This window comes from Uloborus diversus, chromosome 10 (assembly GCF_026930045.1).
Source record: "Uloborus diversus isolate 005 chromosome 10, Udiv.v.3.1, whole genome shotgun sequence".
In the NCBI taxonomy this organism is placed as follows: Eukaryota; Metazoa; Arthropoda; class Arachnida; order Araneae; family Uloboridae; genus Uloborus; species Uloborus diversus.
In genome coordinates, this window is record NC_072740.1 from 25,715,199 (window position 1) to 25,738,742 (window position 23,544).

At 33.0% G+C, this 23,544-nt stretch overlaps 1 protein-coding gene across 1 annotated transcript in view; it reads left to right on the top strand.

Moving 5' to 3' along the window:
- The first annotated feature begins 470 nt into the window (after positions 1-470).
- The window catches only part of LOC129231693 (tyrosine-protein phosphatase 69D-like), a 679,130-nt gene continuing 656,056 nt past the window's right edge, over positions 471-23,544 (top strand). Inside the window, exon 1 of the mRNA XM_054866058.1 lies at positions 471-802. Coding sequence (XP_054722033.1) covers positions 715-802 — 88 coding nt within the window. The 5' untranslated portion in view covers positions 471-714. The remainder of the gene's footprint in view (positions 803-23,544) is intronic.

The window sequence follows — 23,544 nt, forward strand, 5'->3', positions numbered from 1 at the left end:
AAAGAAAACTAAACAACGTTTTATGCACAAACTAGCATGCAATCTGCATACACGTGTTTTTGGGTTACAAGGAACGCCTTTTTCAATGCAAAAGAAGTGCACTTGTGGATGAAGAGGTATCTTTCTTTTGTCGGATGTCTTTTTATTTGTAAGCACACTTCTTTTGCATTGAAAAAGTGGTTATTTGTAACCACGAAACACGTTTATGCAGAATCTGTGCACAAATACGTTGTTTCAATGTTTTTTTTTTTTTTCACTTTTCATGCACAGAGGTATGTATCTACTTCTTATTTAATTCAAAACGACGGTCCCTATTTCATACCACCCAAAAAAAAAAATTCTCAAAGAGGGCGCTCCCAACGTAATGCAGTTCCTGCCCTAGTAAACTGGTCGAGCGCGAGATGTCGCTGGCTGCAGCTGCAGATTTTTGGAGGGAACAGCGAGAAGAGAGGCTGAGATGAAGCGAGTCAGTTGTGACGTTGAAAGTCGTCGGTCTCTAAGAAACGTGAAGGCATCATGCCTTGAACACACACAAGCCGGCCAGAGTTATTAGATGCTTCTTAACTTAGTTCAGTGCACAGTAGAGGCAATCGATAAATATCGAAACGAAATACATTTTTGAAATTAACATTCGGCTCCTTAAAAAAAATTGCTCTCCAAAATTTATTGGATGGTGTGTAAAGTGTTTGTTCAATACTCCGACAGCTCCTATTAATGGCTGGTGTACGAATGCAAGCAGTGAACTTAAGATTTCTTTGGTTTGTACACGTGCTCGTGCTATGCAGCCTGACCAATCAAATAGGTAAGTAAATATTGGAGAGTTTTTATGTTTTCGGAAAAAAGAGGGATAGCCCCCCTAGCGATACTGAATCCGGTTTGAAAACCCATATCCCCTTGAGCAAGTACTTTGAACTTGAGCTTTAGGTCCGAAGTAGGAGCCGAGAAGATATAAACAAAAGTTAGGCAAAAAAATTAATCGGAAAACGCTCTACAGAAACTACAAAATGTGTGCGTGAAAAGTAAAACGCGTCGCTTTGCAATAAACTTAATTTAAAAAATCAGATACAACCTTTTTAGACAAATTTATCATGAAGATAACAATTTAACTATTTTTTACCCACAAAATGACACTGCTTGACCAGTCTTGGACCAAAATATAACTAAATTTCAGATTAAATTGAAATCTTTTCGTAAAATTTCAGATAAAATTGAAATTTGTTGAAAATCTGATCTAATAGTTCACAATTTTAAACATTTAAGCAATTTGAGACATAATTCTTGGTTTTTCTTTAAAGTGTACAAAAAAAAAATGTATCTAAAATGCATACGATTGCTTTTTTAGTGATAATTTTGTGTAATTGGGACGTTTTGCAGATCATAAAACGCTTTCATTTTCCATTGTAAGAAGATGACTCGTAGTTGCACACAATCATTATTATGATCGTAAACTTATTCTCTTGGACTAAAAACTGCCACTTTAAATTGATACCTGTTTAAATAAAATATGCATGAACGAAATAACAATGAAAAATATCAATTACAACTTGTTAAATTTAGTGCATTTAAATCTTATGGCTAAAAAAGTGTGACCTTTTTTTTACTTGCGACACTTGCAGACGGGTTTTTACAAGTGTGCGACCGATAGAATTAACTAAACAATCATAAGTGCTATATTTTTTTACTCGCAAAGAAATTCGGAGAAATTCTCCTACTCCGATTTTTCCAGCGGCAAAAATTTCCCCCTTTTAAAATTAGCGCCGTGAGTGAGACAAATTGAAGCGTTACGTTTCGGAATATTGAAGTCAAAAACTAGTCCTGTTCAGAAAAAGGAGTAAACTGCCTTTTTATTTATAACTTGTTTTGCACATTGTTTTAATGGCAAAAAATTGATTTGTAGAGGTATTAAATTAGTACTTAAAATATGAATTTATGAGCTGCAGTAATAAATTAAAACTGAAATGTATTCCAAATATAATGTACTTAAAATTATTAAAGTCTATTTAATTTTGTCTAAGCTGATGAAACCTACTGCCAACTTTTTTTTTGCAGAGCTTATCCAAGTTAATGTAATTTGTCGTTTTTTTTTTTAAGTAAAATTATTTTAAATGATAGGTTCTCTTAAACTAAACAATGACCGGAAATTCGTAGATAAAACAACAACGTAAAAAATCCCATGTTTTGCCACAATGACATAAATTTTTCTGAGAAATAATATAATAACTAGCTTAGAACCATGCATTCCCAAGCTCACTTTCATTTGAATGTGGGAATACTAAATGTTTCTTTACCGCATTCCAATGTTCACTTACCTTTCCAGTGAATTTGGGAATGTGAGTAACTAGTTCAAAATTTCAAACATTTAAGCAATTTTAGACTTCTAGGTTTTAGGTTAATCTAGGTTTATTTTCTTCAACGTATACAAAAATAAATCTTGAAAGTAAAACATTATTTTAAAATCATAACTTCGTGTAATTTTAAAGTTTTTCAGACCATAAAACGCTTTTATTTTCCATCGTAAGAAGATTCGTAGCTGCATCGAATTATAATTATGAACATGAGTTCGTTACTAAAAACTGCCAGTTTGAACGGATACATGTTTGAATTAAATATACGTGAAATAAGATATTAATGAAAACTTGTTAAATCGGGTGCATTTAGCGCAAAAGGTATGAAAATTGTTTTTCTTTCCATCAAACACTCGCAACCGATAATTTACAAATGTGCCGCCAATAGAATGAACCAAATCACCGCTTTTGGAAAAGTTCATTCTCCGTTTCTCCTGCGGCAAAAATTTCTACTCTTCAAAATTTGAACCGAGAGTCAAACAATTTGCGCTTTAATTTTCGGAAATTTGTAGCCAAAACCATGCCTGTTTAGGAAAAGGAGTAAACTATCTAAAACTCTTATATAACTTGTTATGGATCAAGCTTTAATTTTATGGTAAAAAATTGATTCGTGGTGGCATAAAATTAGTACTTAAAATATGAATTTGTTATGGATTAAAACTGAAATGTATTTCAAATAAAATATTCTAAAATACATGCAAGTATAAAAATCTAAAATTGAATTTTGGGACACCTATCAACTTTTTTTATACAGAGCTTATTCAAATTAACTTAATAGAAGGTACTCTTAAATCGAATATTGACCGACAATGCATGCATAAAATAACAACATAAATCCTGTGATCTGCCACAATGACATAAATTTTTCATTTTTCTTAGAAATATCTAGTTTTAATAAAGCTTTCCCACGTTCACTAACTTTCAATTGAATATGGGAATAATGCATGTTTCTTTACCGCATTCCATTGTTCACTTACCTTTCCAGTGAATGTGGAAATGTGTCATGTTTATCAAAATCTACGTAATTATCACTTCTCAAAACTGTTTTTTACTGTGGCTCTCTTCAGATGAAACTTTTGATCACAGTTTCACTTATATATATATACTTTTATGTACTTGAAATATTTTTTAGAAATACAAAAAAAAAGTGTACATACTTTTTTTCTCTCATCTATTCTTATTTTATGTTTTTTATATCACTTTAATTTGATAAAATTTTTGCTAAACATAGACTAGTGAAAGAATTTGACTTAACTCCGGAGCAATTTTTAAACACTTGAGCTTTCTGCTGGAAAAATCAAAAGTCGAGACGAAAACGTTGAACACAATTTGTTTCATAAAAAATATTTTAGAGAACGTTAAAGTGTACTAATGAATAAGAATATAATTTGTACTTTTCCCAAGAACTACTTGAAGAGAAGTACGCGTATTTTTCACTAAAGGAAAAATTTAATGAAGGTGTTTTTTTTTTTTTTGAAAACGTATTAGTTAAAGAAAAAATTGTGAATTTATATTTACGTAAATAGTCAACCATTACGATGGCCAATTAGTTTAAGATAATAGTATGTAATACATTTATTTTACTTATGTATTAAAGCTGTGTGCTGAATGTGTCTATCCTGCCTTTGTATACATTTCAGTACTAATGATTTACTTTAAAATGCCACTTAAAGAAAGAAAAATAAATTTTCTGTCTTGACTATCCGTCGCGGTTGTCCTATCCCAACTTTAAAGGTCGCATTTACTATTGGCTATACTATTCTGAAAACACATTGAAAGTTTGTTCGTCTTATAAAGTATTTCGCTGTAACGAGTGACTAATAAATGTTATTTTGTTAAAGTTTATTTAAAGATCAATCGAAGCACTAAAGCATGTTATGTCGAAGTTTAATTAATTTATCCAAAAGAAAAATTGTAATTAAAGCGCAAGGGAACTTGATTTGTGTATATGTGTGATGCATTTAAGCTGAGTTCCGTCCTGATAATTTTGCACCGGAGATTTGCATCGACGCCGCCGATAATGACGTAAAAGCGGCATACAATCGACCGACTTACCGGTCGGTGGTAGTACTGCTATTCCAAAGATGGCTGCTATTTTTTTTTTTTTTTTGATGGGGGATGGGAAACTGTTTTTCCAATCAATGACGCAAAAACACTCTATTTTTCAAAATAAAATGTAGCGAATGCAGTTTATTTAATGGTTTGTTTGATTTTTGAGTAAAATATGTTAACATTTTAAGCAATTTTTTACGAACATATTTCATTTAGAGTAATTAGTATTGCATTTGACGAACTATTTTGCCTTTATTAATAATTTAATTCATTGTGGCTTAAAGATGGTTAGTGATTTTTTTTTAATAAACGGCTGAAAACATTTATAAAAGTGCGCAGTTAAGTTTCAAACTGTGAAAAACGGTAATTAGATATAAAGTATTTATTTCATTTCTCAAAAAAAGGACTGACGGGGGGGGGGGTGTAGAATATATGTAGGGATGGGGTTTTGTTAATAAACAACTCATATGCCATAAGTATATGTCAGAGGTGCATTCTTAAATTTTCTCTACTTAACGATTTCCAAGGGATCGTAAAAAGTCCATAACTAGAACGTCATTGAATGGAATTTTTGTACAAATTGAAAAGAAAACAGGACCCCTTGCACTTTCTATGTTCCGATCATTCACAGGTTTTTTTTTAAATATAGATTCACATAACAAAACACTCTATCGCTCCTTACTGTGTTCTCCCCCATGTCTCTTAAATGTTAAGAAAATTATCGTTAAACAGAAACGCTGTTGTCTTTGTACAGGATTTTTTTTTACAAGGAAGGTCCTGGTACTGCAAGAAATCGTCCGTAAACAGAGATCATGGTTACACAGGGAACCGAGTATGTGGTCTGCGAACTGGACAACTCTTGTGTAGTAAATCCAAAAATAACTTGATCAATAATCCTAAAAATATCTAGAAATGTTCTTGCAGTAGGGAGAGAATCATTATAGCAACTATACTAAAATCGTCGTTGTAACAATTATGATACAAAAGCCCCCTTTAATGGGGCAAAAAGAAAATCTCTTTGTAACCAATGATGTTTTGTTACTGTCTTAATGTAGGATTTTTACGACATACAAATAGAGTGAACAAACAATTTAAACAATGCCTTAAGAAGCAACTGTAAATAACCCTTCTACTTAAAAGCTTAAATTTTCATCTAAAACTTGTGCACATATAGCGTACCCTGTTTGAAATGCAAGACCTATATTTATTTTCACAACTTTTTGTACTGGACGCAGACTTCCAATTGCAAAAATGACAAAAATATGATGCAGAGTTAAGATATGAAAAGTTTAAAGCGAAAAAAAGAATGAAAAAATCTGAGACTTAACTTTTCATACGATCCTCAAGTCCCCCCTCCCCGTATTGCATTCATTGAAATCACAATCATAAAGAAACAATTCGAACACAAACTATTTTATATTAGTACGACCAATATTCACCGAGGTATAAAACGCGCAGTTTTGTGACTCATACCACTTTACATTTGTAGTAAGTCATACCTTTTGGGAGGAAATACAGCGACTAACAAGAGTTTAAAACTATAATGTACGAACAATGTGTGATTTTTCAAACTTCTACGAGCTTTTTTTGTAATGTGGTTTTACTTATCAAAGCATGACATTTGCATTTATTTTTCAATAGCAATGAAAAATATCAATATGTTGTTTTACTTCGAAAACATGTTATTTTCCAGAAAGGACGATAGGTTCCACTGTCATCTTCAGTACGGTACCGACTTATTTTGATCTTTAATATATCTTGATTTTTGGTTTCAAATGTATTTTTTTTTTTTTTTTTGATGGTATTATTTTGGATAGAGATTATTTCCTTCAATGCAATTAAGGGGACTTGAAAACGGTGTAAAGAGCTAGATTTCGTATTTTTTCAATATTTTTTTTCCGCTTCAAACTTTTTATAATTTTGACCCTGCATCTTAATTTGATCATTTTTGCAGTTGGAAGTATTCATCTAGGACTAACGGATTTGAAAATAAAGATATTGCTGGTTAAGCGGGGAAACACTGCATAAAACATTTCCAAGCAAAGTAGCGCGAAGTAAAGATTTCTTATTCAGAATTTTAATTCAAAAATATTCTACAATGACTGACCCTGATTATTATACAAAAACTCAAAATATTTGTAGCAATGGCCTTCAGTATAAACTTGTATATCAGTAACAATGTTATTCATAATACTGGAAAATGATGCGAGACAAAAGCTACATTTTTATCCGATAGTGCGCCTAAAAATGGCGTTCCACCTTTTTTAAAAATCTCTCTGAAAAAGCTTTGAAGCACGGAATCAAGATGCTCTTTAGAAACATTCTACATCGAATGATCCTGGTTATTAACTAAAAAGTAAAATATTTGTTACAATATCCGTCGATAATGTAAACTAGTTACTATGAAAAATGGTATCTATAACACTGGAAAACAACATTAGTCAAAAGCTACGTTTCAATCCGTAAGTGTACATAAATATGGCGTTTCTCCGTTAAACAAAATATTGCGAAAAAAGCTCTCAAGCTAAATCGAGATGCTCAATTTAGAAACAGTCTACAATGGATGACCCTGATTATTTAACAAGCAGCGCATGACGATTTTTTAGTAACAAGTTCCCAGCCAAGTCTTTCTCCCTACTATTGTAAAAACCCTCGGATCCCCTTCCAAAGGATATTATTGTTCAGCTGTCGTTTCCTACTTTACGTACCTCGGAGGGGCTGTTGTCCAGAATGAGGGATATTCCCCACAATTCCATTTATTTTCCCTCTCAAATGCAGCTGTTTACAAGTTACCTCCTGGTTAAAAAAAAAAAAAAATGGAAAGCGTGCTTTCGGAAAACCTCTTTTGTTCAGTGCTCTTAGAAGACTTTCGATGTGAGTTGTGAAGTCAGTTTTAAGTTTTAAATGAAAAACTAATTTTGTAGTAAACATTCAAAACGTTATTATAATATTAAATTGGAATACGTTAATTAGCTGGTGTATTAGTTACTGTATAAATAACAATGGTAGTATCGCTGAAGGATTCGTTGTGGATTCAGTCGTTAAGAATCGGCCTCTTTAGAAATATTTTTTCTCTGCTACAAATAACATCAAATCGCATTGACTCTATTGGAAAGATTTTCTAAATTAAAAAAATGACGTAAATTTTTTGGGGCGAATTCAGAAATCTTTCTGGATATTTTGCCTCTCACTAAAGCTAAACCTTACGTATATAACCGTGAAGGGACACTTGTCCCGCCACGGTCATGGTTAAACAATGAATGAGAAAGACAGATATGGTGTTTTTTATACACCGGCTTTAAAAAAAGATTTTACATTTAAGGGCACGATGGTCTTTTAAATAGTGCATGAAAGTGCTTTTTGAACAGAGGTCAAATCTCATAGCAATGTTCATTAAGGCCGATCACCCAGCAGTAACATAACGCAACCCAAGAGTCAAGTCCGAAGTCCCTCCTTTGTGCTCACATGGATTCTTATCATTGAGAAGAGATAAAATGTAGGGAGTGAAGACTTTCATTCATGAAACCGAGACCCCACGTCACGTGATAGTTTTTAAAACTAAGCATTGGAAGAAATGGTTTTTTTCGCTTATTTCACGCAAAGCGTGTCAACCATTCATCGTTGTTGAGTCACGTGACTTGGGATCGTTGGGTCAGCTTTTGCTAAGCCAATGATTGCTCCCTCAATGCAATGCTCTTGCTCATTTTAATTCCTGCTCTAATATGCTTATGCCTCAAACATTTCAGCGAGTGACTTCAAATTACACCCTTTGATTACAACGTGTTACTGCTGTGAAGGGCTGCCATATTGAACCCATTGCCATGAGATTTAACTTATGTTCAATAAACACACTTTCATACATTTTTTAAAAAATGTCAAACCTTTGAATTTTTTTTTTTTTTTTGAAACCGGTGCTTTAAAAATTCTAATCATCTGCCCAGCATACCACGTGTTTCAAAGTTCTCTTCTGTTTTCTTGTTCCGGAAATCACAGCACTTTCCCCCTGTGTTTTAAAAATGCTGAACTTGTTTACCAATGGTGTCTTCCGTTAACTCCCAGAAAGTGCATAAATTGCTGAATTCCGGGTACGCATTTTTTTCAAACAGCTGATACTGTGGAGTTCCTTCAAAAATTTTGTCTCAGCATAGTTCTTTTTTTTCCCCAAGGCAAAATTTTTACTATCTTTTTATTTTCATTTCCCACCCTCTTTATTCCGCCTTTCCTAAATATATATATTTTTTAAGTTCTGCTTTGCAATACCAATGTTTGATGCAAGTGCGTTTTGATATACTAATCAAAAAGATAAAATTTCATTTTTTAAAGATCGTCCATAATGTTCAGGAAACGTAATTCAGTACCAAATGAAATTTTAGAAGCTAATTATCAACTTGAATAATTAGATAATAGTTTGATGCTTTGTACTAAGTAGGAAAATTAAAATGGGGGTTTTTTGTTGATATTCGCTACACTACACTAAGAGTTAAAGTATAAACAGGGTTTTTAAAATTTTTTTGAAATACAGTTTTTTAAAAATAACAAAACAATGTAATACGTCCAATGTTTCAAGACTGTTATTATATCCGACTTCAGAAAATTTTTACTATGGTTGGGTGAAATAACTACGCTCATTTGAGGCTTTGAACGTAAACCAATATACAAATACTTTAATACAGCGTTATATGAGGCATTTTTAAAGAAGATCAATTTCACTGGTGGAATTTTGAAATTATGCGTTTTTAATTACTTGATTTAAACAATATACATATGCTCGCACACACAAACTCACACACACACACAACTGTAACAGCTAACAAAGACATAACTAGCACAATCTCAATTGTGCCATTGCGTTCATGACATCAAGAATAACACTAGTTCTAGTTACAGACGAAATAAGTGTTTTGAAACAAGAAAGGGATGGATTGACATTCACTCCTTAATGGTGGCACATAAAAGACTGGATGTCATAACAGGAGATAGAGCTGGCCTGAAAAAGTCTAAATCGCCTAATACCGAACCATTTGAAAGAAAGTTTAGATTTCAAGCAGTACATATGTGGTCGTGTTCTAGTTTGGTCAGTATGATTCTACTGTAGACAAATCAAAGTGCAATACGAGGCATTCTCCTGGGAAGCAATGATTGACAACTACAATTTGCTCATCAAGAGTACTTTCTGAACGGAACTATAAATAAAAGCAAGTACTTATGTACTTCATTTAATACATTTAAAGTGTGTTTAGCTTTGTAAGATGTAGGGGAGGGTGGTACAAAGCGGGTAGGCCTTCGTGTGCCCGCCATGGTGTGTAAGCGGAGATTCATGTGCATGTCGTGTTTACATGAACACCCTCGAGCTTTAATCAGTCCCAGCAAAGCAGCAGTGAAGCGGCATGGCGCAACCAGGCTTAAAATAACAAAAAAAAAAAAAAAAAAAGCTACATTTCTTTAAAAAAATGATGTTATGTAGCTTGTGATTAGTCGAAGACCAGCTTATTTTTTTGATTGTCAATAATATTACGTTATTCTGACACAATCCACCTACAAACTAAGATAGTCGTTTTATTTGTTTCTTTTTTAAAGTTAAGGTTATAATTATTGGAAAAAACAAGTGCCTTTGTGCAAACCGGGTATAGGATTTAATCATATATTTATTTATAATTTCTTGACTAGTGTGCTGACTAGGTTTTTCTGTTTCAATAGGGTAAGTATAACTTCAAAAAGTTATTTTTTAGGATGGAAATTTATTAGTCTATTTATTTAATCAGTTAATTCTTTGTTTTACAAACCAATGTGCTGACTTAAAACTGGATTTGTACCATTGTTTAATTTTTTTTTATATACATGGCAGGTAGCTAGTCAACTATTTTAACCATTTATAACTTCCTATTTAATTGGCAAATGTACCAAACCACAGTTAGTTAAGTTTACTCGCTTTGGGCTCCCTGGTAGAGAAAAGCTGGTTTTTCAAATGTTTGTAAAGTTTGATAATAAATAATTATTAGGTTTGAAATAGTAATACAAATAGCACTTTATTTTGAAGTTCAAAATCCCTGCTAGGAAATGAAACCGAAATTGTTGCAATAAAAATACAAAAACTACAATTTTTGAGTGTTCTTCGAAAACCTATCCACTTTGGGACACCCACCCCTTTAACAATATAGTGCGGTAAATAAAAAAAATTATATAATCTGTAGAACTGATATTGTCACATTCAAATACATATTATAAATTCGAAAAAAATAAAAATAAACAACAAAGTAAACAAGTTTACCATTATTTTTATGCACTCATGAGTGTATCTGACCAAAATATTAGCTTCTCATTCAAAAAAAAAAAAAAAAAAAAACTTTTGCTTAACATTGTTATCAGCGCTTGCCTCAAAATGTATTTATTGTAACTAGTTTTTCTGACACAAAGCTGCAAAGACACCGCGACACCGCATGCCAAAGAGTCTATGCTTGTTGTTTATTGCGGGAACACTTATTGGAGTTCCGCTCGCTGCTGTTTTTCTCTTCTAGAACAACTTGTTTATCATTAGACAAGTTAAGTTAGCTGTAGGGAAGACGGGTTATTGTTTTTTCTTCCCTGAGATTGTTGCAATTGCTGGCCAAGTTTCAAATTGAACAAGGCGCCGATAAAGCGCTTGGTTACCCAAGTAGTAAAACAAGGTTTAGCCAACGTTGGAAGTCGGAGCAGGAAAATAACTGGAATCTCAATGTTGATTAAGTTACGCAGATTAAAGTCTTTAATGGAAAGTGTTGACCTGATGATTGAACTTGATCTAATTTCGAAAGTTATGTCACACTTTAATTTAACTGAAAACTCGTTTTTCATAAAGAACCGTCTTTGATTGTTTTGGTTGTTCTTCGTTTGCGTAAAATCTTGTTTTGTTTACAAGCGCTTAGGAATATATGTTGTTATATCTGTTGTTGGATGAGGTTTCCGATAGACTGACTTGATCTAAACGGACTTCAGATTCAACGAAGCTTTTACTCTAAGTGTTGCTAAATTTTCAGAGCCCGAGTTGTTTTTCAAACGTAGATCATAATTTCTGCATGAAACCTTATAACTGTCATTTGCTCTTTTTTCCCACCATTAATTTCCGTTTTTTACTTACAATTTACACAGTAGAATAGCTTGAAATTATCTAGTATACATTATGTAAGCAATAATATAATTAAAATGAATCTCACTTATTAGAGGAGATGAGGCAGATAAAAGTTACAAAATTCTATTTAAAACTAATTTTCAAAATAGTACGCATGCAAAAATCAAGTCAGATTTATTGTGAAGCTGCTGTAAAGCCTGCAAGAGTTGTACAATGTGTCGTGCTCAAATTATAAGGAGCCAGTGATAAAAATCTATGTGCGATGGTGACCTGGTGCCTGGTATTTGTTGAGACCTGCTTTATTGTGACATGGATTTAGGAGCTATTTGAAATAGTTACCTGTAAATCAGTAATACCAATCTGAATCAATAAGGAGGCTTTTAATTTAAATGAAATAAAGTAGTGCATTTTTACCTGTAGAATGTGTTGAAATTAATAGGTGAAAAGAGTTTCTAAAATATGTATATCTTATTCAAAAAATGTGTGTGGCGTTGTCCAAAAGAAATGTACTAAACCAAATATCAGATCTTGTAATTCTTTAACATTTGAAATAGGGCTTATTTCTCCGTTTTCAAATGAATAAAATGTCGGAGCATCAGAAACAATTATTACTTTTCTGAAAATGTAATAAATAAATAAATACGACAGAAAAATAAAGTTATGTTTCGGCTTCAATTTATGCACTAAAGTTACTTTTTGTGCATTTGAACTCGTTTCTGGTTCTCTTTTATTTGTGAAAATTTCCCGAAGAACTACGCTCTTTTTGAACGAAAGAAGAAATCTTGAGACCAAAAATAAACAAAATATGTTGCGCTTGAATAAAGCACTGTTTGTCAAGGTTCGGTTGATAGAATATCGTGTACACAAAAGCGATGATTATTTTTCAAGGAAACACATAGGTAGATGACGGAAAAGCACCGCGTTTCATTGGCTAAAATTATGTATGAATGCGTAGTTTCTTATTCGTTATGTTTAAGATTTGTTTTCCAAGAACTTAGGATGACCTTAAGTCTCAGTTTCTGTATTTGTAAAGAATGGGACTTTTCCTCCGGAACTTGAACAGAAATTAACCCTCTGACTGCTTACCCGGTATTTGCACGGGCAACATAGATGTAGCAAAATTTGCTCATTCCACGATGTCCATTGCATGTTTCCCTTTACGTATATTTAAAACCTGTCCCTTACATCATAGCTCTATTTTCTTAAGTATTTAGATGGACGTCATTTTGCCAGTCGCATAATTCCAAATCGACGAAAACGAGCTTTGAGACAGTGTTTTGTTTTTCAGTTTTGAGAAACTAAAACTGGGTAATAAAAATTGTAAAGAAACTGTAAATCCGTGTGAAGTAGGACTTTGCCATGATCCTTGTTTTGAGATTTATCATAGACAACGTAATATCTAAATGGTTTTTAATAATTTTAGTATGTAATTTTTTTTATATATAAAAAAAAGGCATCTAAAAGAGGCTTTGTTAGAACGCCAAAAAAGTACCAAACCAATTGAATTTTAATTTTAGGAGCCTAAAATATAATTAAATGGTTCGTTCTACCCGAAAAAAATTTCAGATTTTCCCGATTTGTCTCATTTGAATGCTCGTAAAAAAATAACTCCTTCGAATTAAAAAAGAATCCAAGGCTGTAACATCACCAGGAAAAAAGTTATAAGCATTTTTAAGCATAATAGAACAAATATCAAATCGGAAATTTATCGTTCGCCAACGAAAGTTTAAATTAGCGTTGAGAAGAAAGATCTGTTGCCATTTTTTCCCTCGACTGTAAACAAATTAACTTTTCGATTTGAGGTAAAATATTTCCGTTTTTATTACTTTTTACCCTTTTTTAATTTTTTTTTTTTTTTGTATTTGCTAGTAAAAGATAATCAAGGATTTTTTAATTGAAATAATGGAGGGTTGCATTTAATTTATTTGGAACTTTTAGATTTGCCGGTAACGAAATTTAAGAATCATTATTTTGATGGGAAATTTTGCAGTAATTTTTTTTTTCTATTTAAGCCTTATTGTTGAACACGAGTCAATTGACCTTGCTTTTATCTTCGAGGTAGACCGTGAAAAATCGGGCAACGCAGCAAGTAGTAAATAAATAAGGGAGAAAATAAGGCTTCGTTCCTTTCCTGAAATAATCAACTGGAGCAATTTTAACTATTTTGGGACCCTCAATATCGTTGATTCAATTGATATATGTACAACTTTGAATATTTGTATAAAGTAATACTAATAATTAAAAAAAAGCACTTGAAAAAAAATCAATGTCTAAACTATCAAAAATGGGAATTGTTTTATGTTTTATAAATTATCAATCGGTTGTTTTTGATTCCGACTTAAAATTTTAGTGGCATGAAATTTTGAACAGAAAAATCTATTTTTAAAGAAAACTATTTTGTATTGATATCTTCTGCATTAAGGTGAATCAACTCCTCACCGTAGCAGGATTTTTTTTTCTGTTTTGCTTGTATTATAAAGACCTAATAAATGTTAATGATTTATAAATTAATATATATATACATTAAGCATGTATTTATACTATATATTGTATTTGTACTAACTTTTTACCATAAGCAACGCCATGACGGAAAACATCCAAAGCATTTCTCGAATTTTTATTTAAATTTTAAACACTTATTAATGGCTAAAAGAGAATGTATTGTGAGGCTCCGGGAAGTTGAGCTCCGACTCTGACTATGTTTACCTCTGTTTCGGCAAGAAGGGAGGGGTAATTGGAGCCAAATTGAGTTGAAGTTTCTTAGTAGTTTTTCAGAAATATTCCAACTAATATCCGAGCCAACAACACGTCTATTTTTCACTAAACTTCCCTAAAACAGCTAAACATAGTCAAGGTCACAGCTCAACTAACCAGAGCTGCATTATATTTAGCTTTGATTAGGTTTTATTTATTTGTTTCAACATATTCGTCAAGGCTTCAGTCATCTTTAAAAACTTTCAAAATTTAACTTAAAAATATCGAAGGCATACTTTGAACTTCCGTTAAAATTTTGAACAAATTGATTCTTTCGGTACTTATGTACATCATTAAAAGATATTATATTCATGTAGAAAAATTTTCAAAGGAAAAAAAAAAAGTTTACTTAACTTTAGAAAATTTCTCGCATGGCTAGTCAAAATTTTGAGACTTCTTTTTTCACTGCTTCTAAAACTTTAGTAGACATATATTTAGGGGATATATCTTATTCTGTAAAACTGCGTATAATATTTCAATCATACTTTTAGCATCAGTGCTTAAGCCAAAAGTATTTCACAAAAAGCTGACTCTGCATGCTCCAAATATGTTAAGAATGCATTCCTGGATAAACACACTTGCAATTTCTTGTACAATTTAAGAAAAATATGCCATCTTTAAACATTTCTGCCTCAAATTTGCTAACTAGGAAACCGTGCGATAGTGTAAAATTAAAATAATTTAAATTAGTAGCAATCAAAAGAGTATAGACAAGCCTGTTTTCGGATGTTAAATATTTTGCCCTCGTGTCCCCGTCATCGATAATATGAAGTCTTAATTCCACCAAAATTATAAGAAATGTCGCCAAATTTAGTTAATTTCGGTACGTAAATTAAGATATCTTCCATGCGCTTTGCAGATGGATATCATGACACATGCAGACGGTAAAATCACGTGGTACCTTCAGTTTATCCCAAAGTCTTTAAGTTTGGCACTTTTTTAAAAGCATCGGCAGACTTTAAGACTTTTCTCTCTAACAGGTGGGACGAGGGCAAATAAAGTGCGTCAAAAAACTTCTCAAGCTCTCTTGATTGGTACCCAGTTAAACATTTTCTATGTTACACTATTCATGTGATTCCATGGTAAGAAAACAAAGAAAATTAAGCATTTCATGTCGCGGACTATTATTAGCTGGATTATCGTTTAATGCCCCGGCGATCTGATATGAAGCAAGTATATTTTAAGAAGAGAATGCGGCGGCTTGGGGCGTTCCTCGAAAATGAAATCTGAAGAACACTGGAATTTACGATCTTGTTTGAAAGTATGACCTTCGTTTTCTCTCGGCGATGATCTTTCTCATTGATGTAAGGGCACATCCACTTTCTTTCTCTGCATGGGTATTCATTCTCTACGGCAGCAGCCCCACCTGCGTCGTTTTTTATTCATGATGCTGTAGATACGGATGAGCTTGGTTATTGCAAGAAGAAACTTTGTTCCTATCTGCCGTTCCTCTGAAAGTGCAGCATAAAAAAAAAGTGCCGCAACTAGTTTTCCTTTCATTGGGTTTTTTTCACCCAATGAAAAAGAATGTTTGGGTTCAAAATCCATTTTTTAAAAAATTTTTTTTTGTAAATTTTATAATTTTTTTTCACATTTTTTCAACTTACTAAAGTCATATTATACGGATGCTATGTCGTTACGAGAAAAAACTTTATCATTTATTCCTATCTAACGATAATTGGAAACTGTGCTATTTTAAGAACCGACAATCATTTATTGACATGAAAACATGCACTTTCTATAACCATTTCTTAAGAAAACAGTGTTCAAGTGCTTTAGAACGTGTGCATACTTTTTCTTTTCGTTTTTACTAAACATACCTCAATGTTTGGTTATTACTGAATATCCGCCATTTCTATTGGTTTATTACTCTCGAACTGTAGACGTTTCTTTAATTCATAAAATATAACTCAGTATTAAACCAAAGAAAATTTAAATCGCATGCACAAAATTAAATGTACCTTAGCATTTAAGCCTAAGATAGTTGAACTTGCGCACAAAGTTAGCTATAATTTAGCATTTGATTCAAGTTATTATTCCACTTACGCGAAAGAAATATCATCGAGCATAGCATCTAAGATATTACTAGTGTCTGGAGCACAAAACTAATTTTTTTTTTTGGAACCATATTTTTGGGTAAAATTTCTATCGTTTCAATTGGTACGCCATGCGTCGTTAAAAAAAAAAAAAAAAGCGTGTAATGTTTCGGTTAAAAATGTGTTTTGGGAAAGAAGGGTATTTTTAGGTGGCGACAAAATGGATTTCAGTAAATGCTTTTTGTTTGCCATAATAAAAGCATTTTCAGCAAAAAGTATTTTCCTGCTGGAAATGAAAGAGTTTTTTTCCCCGAGAATCATTTTTAGAGAGAAAAAAGAACGTATCTTGGTTTGAAAAAGGTTACTCATTTTTTACGTTTAATATATTTTGAACAAAGGCTTTACAGTAGTAAGTCCTAATTAAGTATATATTTACTGTTGTTAACAGGAACAGTTGTCCGAGATACATACGCACATATACACATACATACGGACGTTACGAGAAAACTCGTTGTAATTAACTGGGGGATCGTCAGAATGTATTCTTCAGGTGTCTATACGTTCTTAGGCATGTATTCACGTGTGATCGGGTTGAAAAAAAATCGACTCATTCGGGGGCGAGCAAAATGGAAATTAAGGCTGATTTTTGAGTGAAATTTTTTTTCGCGAATACAATACTTCCTTTTTTGTAAAAGGAAGTAAAAAAAAGAGAAACTGACCTTTTTGATGGCTTTATCTTAGCATCGCAAGTTTAAGACACTTAAAAAATGGGTAACTTGAACCCCTAAAACACATGTATACAACATTTTTGTTTCCAATTTTTACTTCCATAAGGTTAATATTATCATCTAAAAATACATATTTCACTTCATGCACTACTCGAAGGGGAAAACTTTGTATACCATTAAATTCCTTTAGAACGCCCTCTACCGCATGAAGAATGTATTTCTGACTCTGCAATGCTAAAGTGATTCCGAATCGTCTAGGTGTAAATAACTACAGTGAAGCACCGTTTATACGTTTCTCTCTTATACGTTTTTATCAATTATACGTTCTTTGAATTGGTCCCTGCGAAGTCTAATACACATTAACCTATACCTATTATACGTTTTTTCATTTGTACGCTTTTTTTATATAGTCCCTTCAAAAACGTATAAACAGTGCTTCACTGTATAACTCTTGTTGTCAAAAAAAAAAAACATTTGTAGTTTGTACCCTTTTTTCATTTATTCAATCAATAGATCCCTAACTTTTTCCGAAGTTAAATCTACGAGGCTGCATTTGGATTTTTAATAACAAAGTTTTATGTTTCTTAAAATTGAAAACAGAAGACTAAGAACGATATTCAGAATCTAGACTATTTTCTCGACTTTCTCGATGCTAAAAAAAAATTTCAGTGTTTTTTTTTAAGAAAGAAAAGGTTTGAATTTCTTCCGTGAGCATTAAATGCTGAAAACAATTTCAATTGTTCAGAAAGCATCCTCAAAGTAGTCAAATCGATACATTTGGTCGGACATGTTCATCGCCGAAGGTTTCTTAAATTTTTTTTTCTGCTCGGGCTTTAATATGCCTTTAATATTTTCATTAAATGATAATACAATTGTTTTTTGAACTGTTCAAAACTGAACGAGAAGTTATTTAAATCAAAAAATTTAATACGAGAACAAGCTGTTGTGGTCTAACAGGGAACATTGTTATTCAAATTCGAATATTCGCACAAAGGTTATTGGGGGAGGGGGGGGGGACATTTCCTCATTCCAAAATCCTATTATCAATAATTTTTTTGAACATTTATATTATTTATTTTAGCGATATTTTCACGGTATACCAAATCTTTCATGATTTACAAGAGAAAAAAAAAATCTTTTACATGCCGGGTTGAGGAGGGTGATGGTGCTGGTATATTGAGAAACAATTCTAAGAAACCATTTATTTCGTAACATATTGACTTTATATGAAATAACTTCATCAAACATTTGGATGAGACACGCAAGCACAGATACCAAAGTTTGTTGGGAATTTTTCTGTTAGAAATGTACGGCTTTCCCAAGAGGTTATTGCTTCTGTCGGTCTAAATCAAAGAAATACACCAAGATAGCTCTTTCGAAGATGAGTCGTTAGCCCAACGTTGCATCTTTTAGGGTCTGAAACGAATAACATTATAAGGGCATTAGTTAACGGAAGATGGGCGTGATGCGATTTCCAATCTCCTGGTATCCACTAGAGTTCAGTGACACATTTTTCTTTTGCTTCTTAAATTAACTGAATTTTGGACTTATCGTTAAGATGACGATTGGCAGTTCGTGACATGAATTAAAGGTGGTCATCTATACTTTTGCTTCTGGGATATAAAGGAAACTTGTTGGTCAACAAACGCAATTCAATTGTTTGGTAAAAATGCGTAGGAATTGGTGGAATCGTGTGGCAGGAGAGTTTTTTTTAATACTGTTTCTACGCATAGTTTTTAGAAGTTCACCCACAGGAAAAAAATATTTCGTTAAGATTTTCGCATTTACTTTTTTCTTACATTAAACATTCAGCATCCTTTTTTCAGCTAGAGTTTTTGAGTTTAAAGCTGATTCCCGATGATTGTATCTATATAAATAGCTGAAATTGAGATATTTTAGATTCATCTAAAAATAATGCACGTGTTAAATAATGCTTTTTTTAAATCTTCAGCACTTAGTTGCTATTCAAAATTTTCCAAAAGATAAATTTTCCTGGTGCAGAAATACCGTAATGCTTGAAATGGATTTCTTCTACTATGGATTCTTCGTCAATCTAAATCAAAAGTTATCCGGAAATCCGTGTTCTCAAACTAGACTTCACGTTTTCAGTTTAAAGTTCAGTATTTGGAAACGGTGTAACAGCGCCGTTATATCTCGCCAAACAAGCCATAGTAAAGTTGACAGATGAAATGTAAGTGTCAATTTGCTGATAAATTTCACCAAAAAAAAAAAAAAAATAAAAATAAAATAAAAATAAATCAATAAACCATTTTGTTAACGCTTCATATTTCTGAAGGACATTTTCATCTGCACTTTAAGAAATCATAACTGTGTACAACTTTCACAACTGCTTTCCTTTACATTACTTAAAGCATATAAAACCTTTCTGATTTTGAAGTAGATGTAATGTTGTATAAGTATCATCAAACTATGATAGTCTTTGGAAACACGAGAAAAAATTCGCTTTTTTGATAACTTTTTTCAAAGTACTATATGATTTTTGTTTTCTAAACTTTTCGATAAGCATCTCCAGGAAAATTAGTTTTCTGGTTAATTCACTTCCGGATGATCGAGATTATGCATTTAAGATGTCAAACACAGTGGTAGATTTGCAAGTATAACCTAAACGATAACTTACTGCCCCCGCATAAAATACATTTCTGGCAATCAGTTATCCTTCCGGAAAATAAACATGTCTACTCTTGAATTATATGCATATACAGTGAAATCCCGTTACAACGATTACCATCACAACGAAATACCCCTTCCGTTACAACGAAATTCCCCTTATAACAAATAAAGATTGCGCTCCCTTAAAGTTTGTTGTATCGGGATTCAACTGTATACATATCAAGAATTTTGGAACTTGAGATTTTTCACGGCACTTCATCCCTTTCTGGAGTTTCATGTTCGCTGTAACAATTTGACCCCAAATCCCCTTTTCGATTGGCGGGGACTGAAAGGTGTTCCCTTATATTTGGGGGAGGGGGGAAGAATTCTTGCTTTCTACACGTCTAAATTCCGCTCCTCGACCTTACTTACCTGTTATGGTAAGGAAGTATTTGAGGCCCAACAAGGTCATTGCTTCACGTTTAACAATAAATGGGTGCGCCGGCCGCGAATGGAACAACTGTCTGGAGGATCCCCAGACGGTTGGGAAATATTAGATTGAAAGCGGAAGACCTGCTGGCCTGGAATTTAGCTGTGTTGTTGAGTCATGACCACGATTGATACAAGCCGATTATACCTGTTTATAAAATGCTTTCTGAGTTACTCCTTTCGTCACTTTCCTCTGTTGTCATGGAAGAAACCGTGACGGCTTGAATGATTAATTGCTCCTAGCCACATCAGATTTCGCTCTTGCCTAGAATAACTTTTAAAACTAAACGTAAAACTGTAGTCAGGAACGATTTTTTTTTCAAAAAGAAAAATATTAAAATTCAATGTGCTTTGGATAATTAATGATTCCTTTAAATTCAAAATAAGTTTTAAAATGAGATTAATTTGAAAGGTGTTATTTCACTTTAGTGGTCGTAACTTTGCTGTGAATGACGTCAATAAAGAGTAGTTGAATGAGTTTCCTGGGGTTTGTTTGAGAAAAAAAGTTTCATTTTTTTGATTAAAAAGACGAGCCGTTTTAAGAAAATCAAACAGCTATGAGCATGGTGCCATTAAATAATGATAAAATGTTTTAAGAAAACAAATGTTGTACTTTTAATGTGGACGAAAAATAGGTTCCAAAGTTATTAGAAGCTCAAAAGTTATTTTGTGCTTAGCAGCACAGATATTTTTTTCAAATTCTACTATTGAAAATGATTTTTGGTCGAAAATCATGCAACGCGAGATTAAAAGTCTCATAAGTCTGCTTTGGAGTGCGCTGCGTATTACCAAATATTCTTTGGTATTACTATGCTACTTCACACATCTCCGCATTCTTTTGCTTGTCCTTTCAAAGTAGATAATTAAAAAAAAGTTTCAAAGAAAGTATTTTTTCTTTGAGTTTTAACACTAGATAAACAATTTAACAGATTACATCCCGCGAAGCTAAACCGATTTGTCGTGTAAATCTAAGCAAACAACTGCGCTACACTAACATTTCGAATGTTTCTGCTTAATAAAGCCGTTAATTATGTACGTTCATATTTTGGTTGGTTACTTCTTTTCTCAGATATTTGCAACGAAGGAAATTTCGTATTGGCCCATCGTCTTAATTACGAAATTTCGGTAACTAATTTCAGTTTCGATTGCATTATTTCGTGAAGGATTTTTAATGCGACTTTGGTGAATGCAGAGAAATATCTGCGCGGATCTATTCCGTCGGAACAAATACGTTGAGCGCTGGAGCGTTGAGTTGGGTAGATGGTAGTTTGGTAAAGGGAAAGTGTTTTGGAAATGTGCTATTTAAATGCATTCCTGATAAGTGACAAATTGAAAATCCTGCCATTACGACCTAAAGTGCAGTTTGTCCGATACAGCCCCTGAAATATTTTGGTCGATTTGCATTTTCCCGAAGTCTATTTCCTCTTCTGTCCATTGTCTGAATTTCAATTGATATTAGTCGCGGAGGTTAAATGTAAGTTTCAAGCGATTTTAGCCGCTTGGTGTATGCTTTCCCGTCTGTATGAGTTAAGTGGTTGGTGGCTGCACACACAAAAGAAATACTAGATTTGAAGTTATTGCTATTGGCATGTGCTTTCTTTTCCTATTATATATTAGAGTGAAAGACGAACGATTTCGTTACTATTGGTTTAATAACTTGTCATAAAATGTATTTTTTTGAAAAGGGGGATGGGAGAGAGTTCATAAACAATCTATATCTAAGAAAATTACATAAAATTTTAATTAAAATTAATGAAATAATTTTTTTAATCTAAATTTTAGCTATTGAATATTAATCACGGTGTCAACGATTTAAATTGATTTCCTCAACTTTTCATCAGTTGTCTTTACGACATAGCAACCAGCGACTATAGTGAAGTGCATTTATAAGTACCGTGGACTCTCTTTATCTGAACACTCCTTAATGTGAACAACCCGATATTTTGAACACATTTTGAAGGCCCCGGCGAAAATCCATCGACTTAACATTATCTGACCACTCTGTACTCTGAACAACCTATAATATTAACACCCCAGTATTACGAACGCTATTTGGAATCCCCCCTCCCCCCCCCCCCCCCCCGTTCAATCTCTCTATATAATGAACATGTTCACAATCGGCGCTCGGGAACTCCTTCGAACCAAATTAGAAAGCCTGACCTACATTTACAATTTTATCACAATGATTGAAGGGCATTAAGGGGAAGGTGGATAGAGGCAGAAGAAAAATTATTTTCCTGGATATTTCTGCATCACATAGTCATTCAACTGAGCAAGAAGAGCCTGAAGTTTCTGCCACTAAACTATATTTCAAGAATCAAATGATTGTGTCAAGTAATATTAAAGACCTTTTGAGTAAAATGCGGCTGAAAATCAGCCAGAAACATTTTCACTTACGTACCTTGCATAAGAATGCACAATGCAAAAAGATTAAAAATTACTCTTTCCTCAGATATTGTACCGATAGCTGTATCGTAATCGAGTATTGTTGAATGTCATGTAAAGCTTTTTACATTGAAAAAGAAAGTAGTAAATGCATGAATTTAGGTCCTGCTAAGTTGAATTCGACATTCCACTAGCCACCAATACAAAATTCAGCACCTCTGTCTCAGTACCTAACTGGTATCTAGGCCTCAGTAAGTTGTATCAGCCCTAGGCAAAATACTGAACATAGTCAATTAACGCAATAGAATAAATATACATGCATTAACCAATCTCCTTCTACAATGAACACCCCCACAATCTGAACACTTTTGTTCGGTCCCATGAGTGTTCAGAATGGAGTCCACTGTACTTGAAACAAGTGTGAATCGAAAGCGCTCTTGGAACCAAAATAGAGGGGTTCTAGGACGAGTCACTGGTTTATAGAGTTCGTCAATGTGACAGGCAGTATAACCCCTTCCCCCTAGTTTAGTACTTCCCTGTAATAAAGTTTCAATTCCATCGTGTGTCTTTATCGACACACTGCAGTTTTTTTCCCTCCATCAGGTCACGTCTTCTGCTCTAAAAAAAAGTCTTTAGATCCCGAAACATATCCATGGTTTTAAATTGTGTACTTTAAATTGATGAAAACAATCTTAATGTTTTCCTATAAATTTCATGACCTTAAGAATTATTTCTGCTTTAATTGCCTTGCAATTGTGCATTGTAATTTGTATTGTATACTTATAATTTGCCATTCCTGAATCTGGAAAACTTTCATCACGGCAAATTTTAATTGGCTTACCGCACCGCTCAAAATGACATTTTAGGAGCTGTTGTTTGTTTATTGAATTCAGAACTAGGTTATGAGTCGACTCTAACCACGATTCTGAGAATTCTGAATCCAAACAGGATTGGTTAATGTAATTACGTATTAACCATCGCTCAAAAGGAAGCCCCTGAGTGTCGACAATCGTAATGAATTCAAAGGGGTGACAACGTTT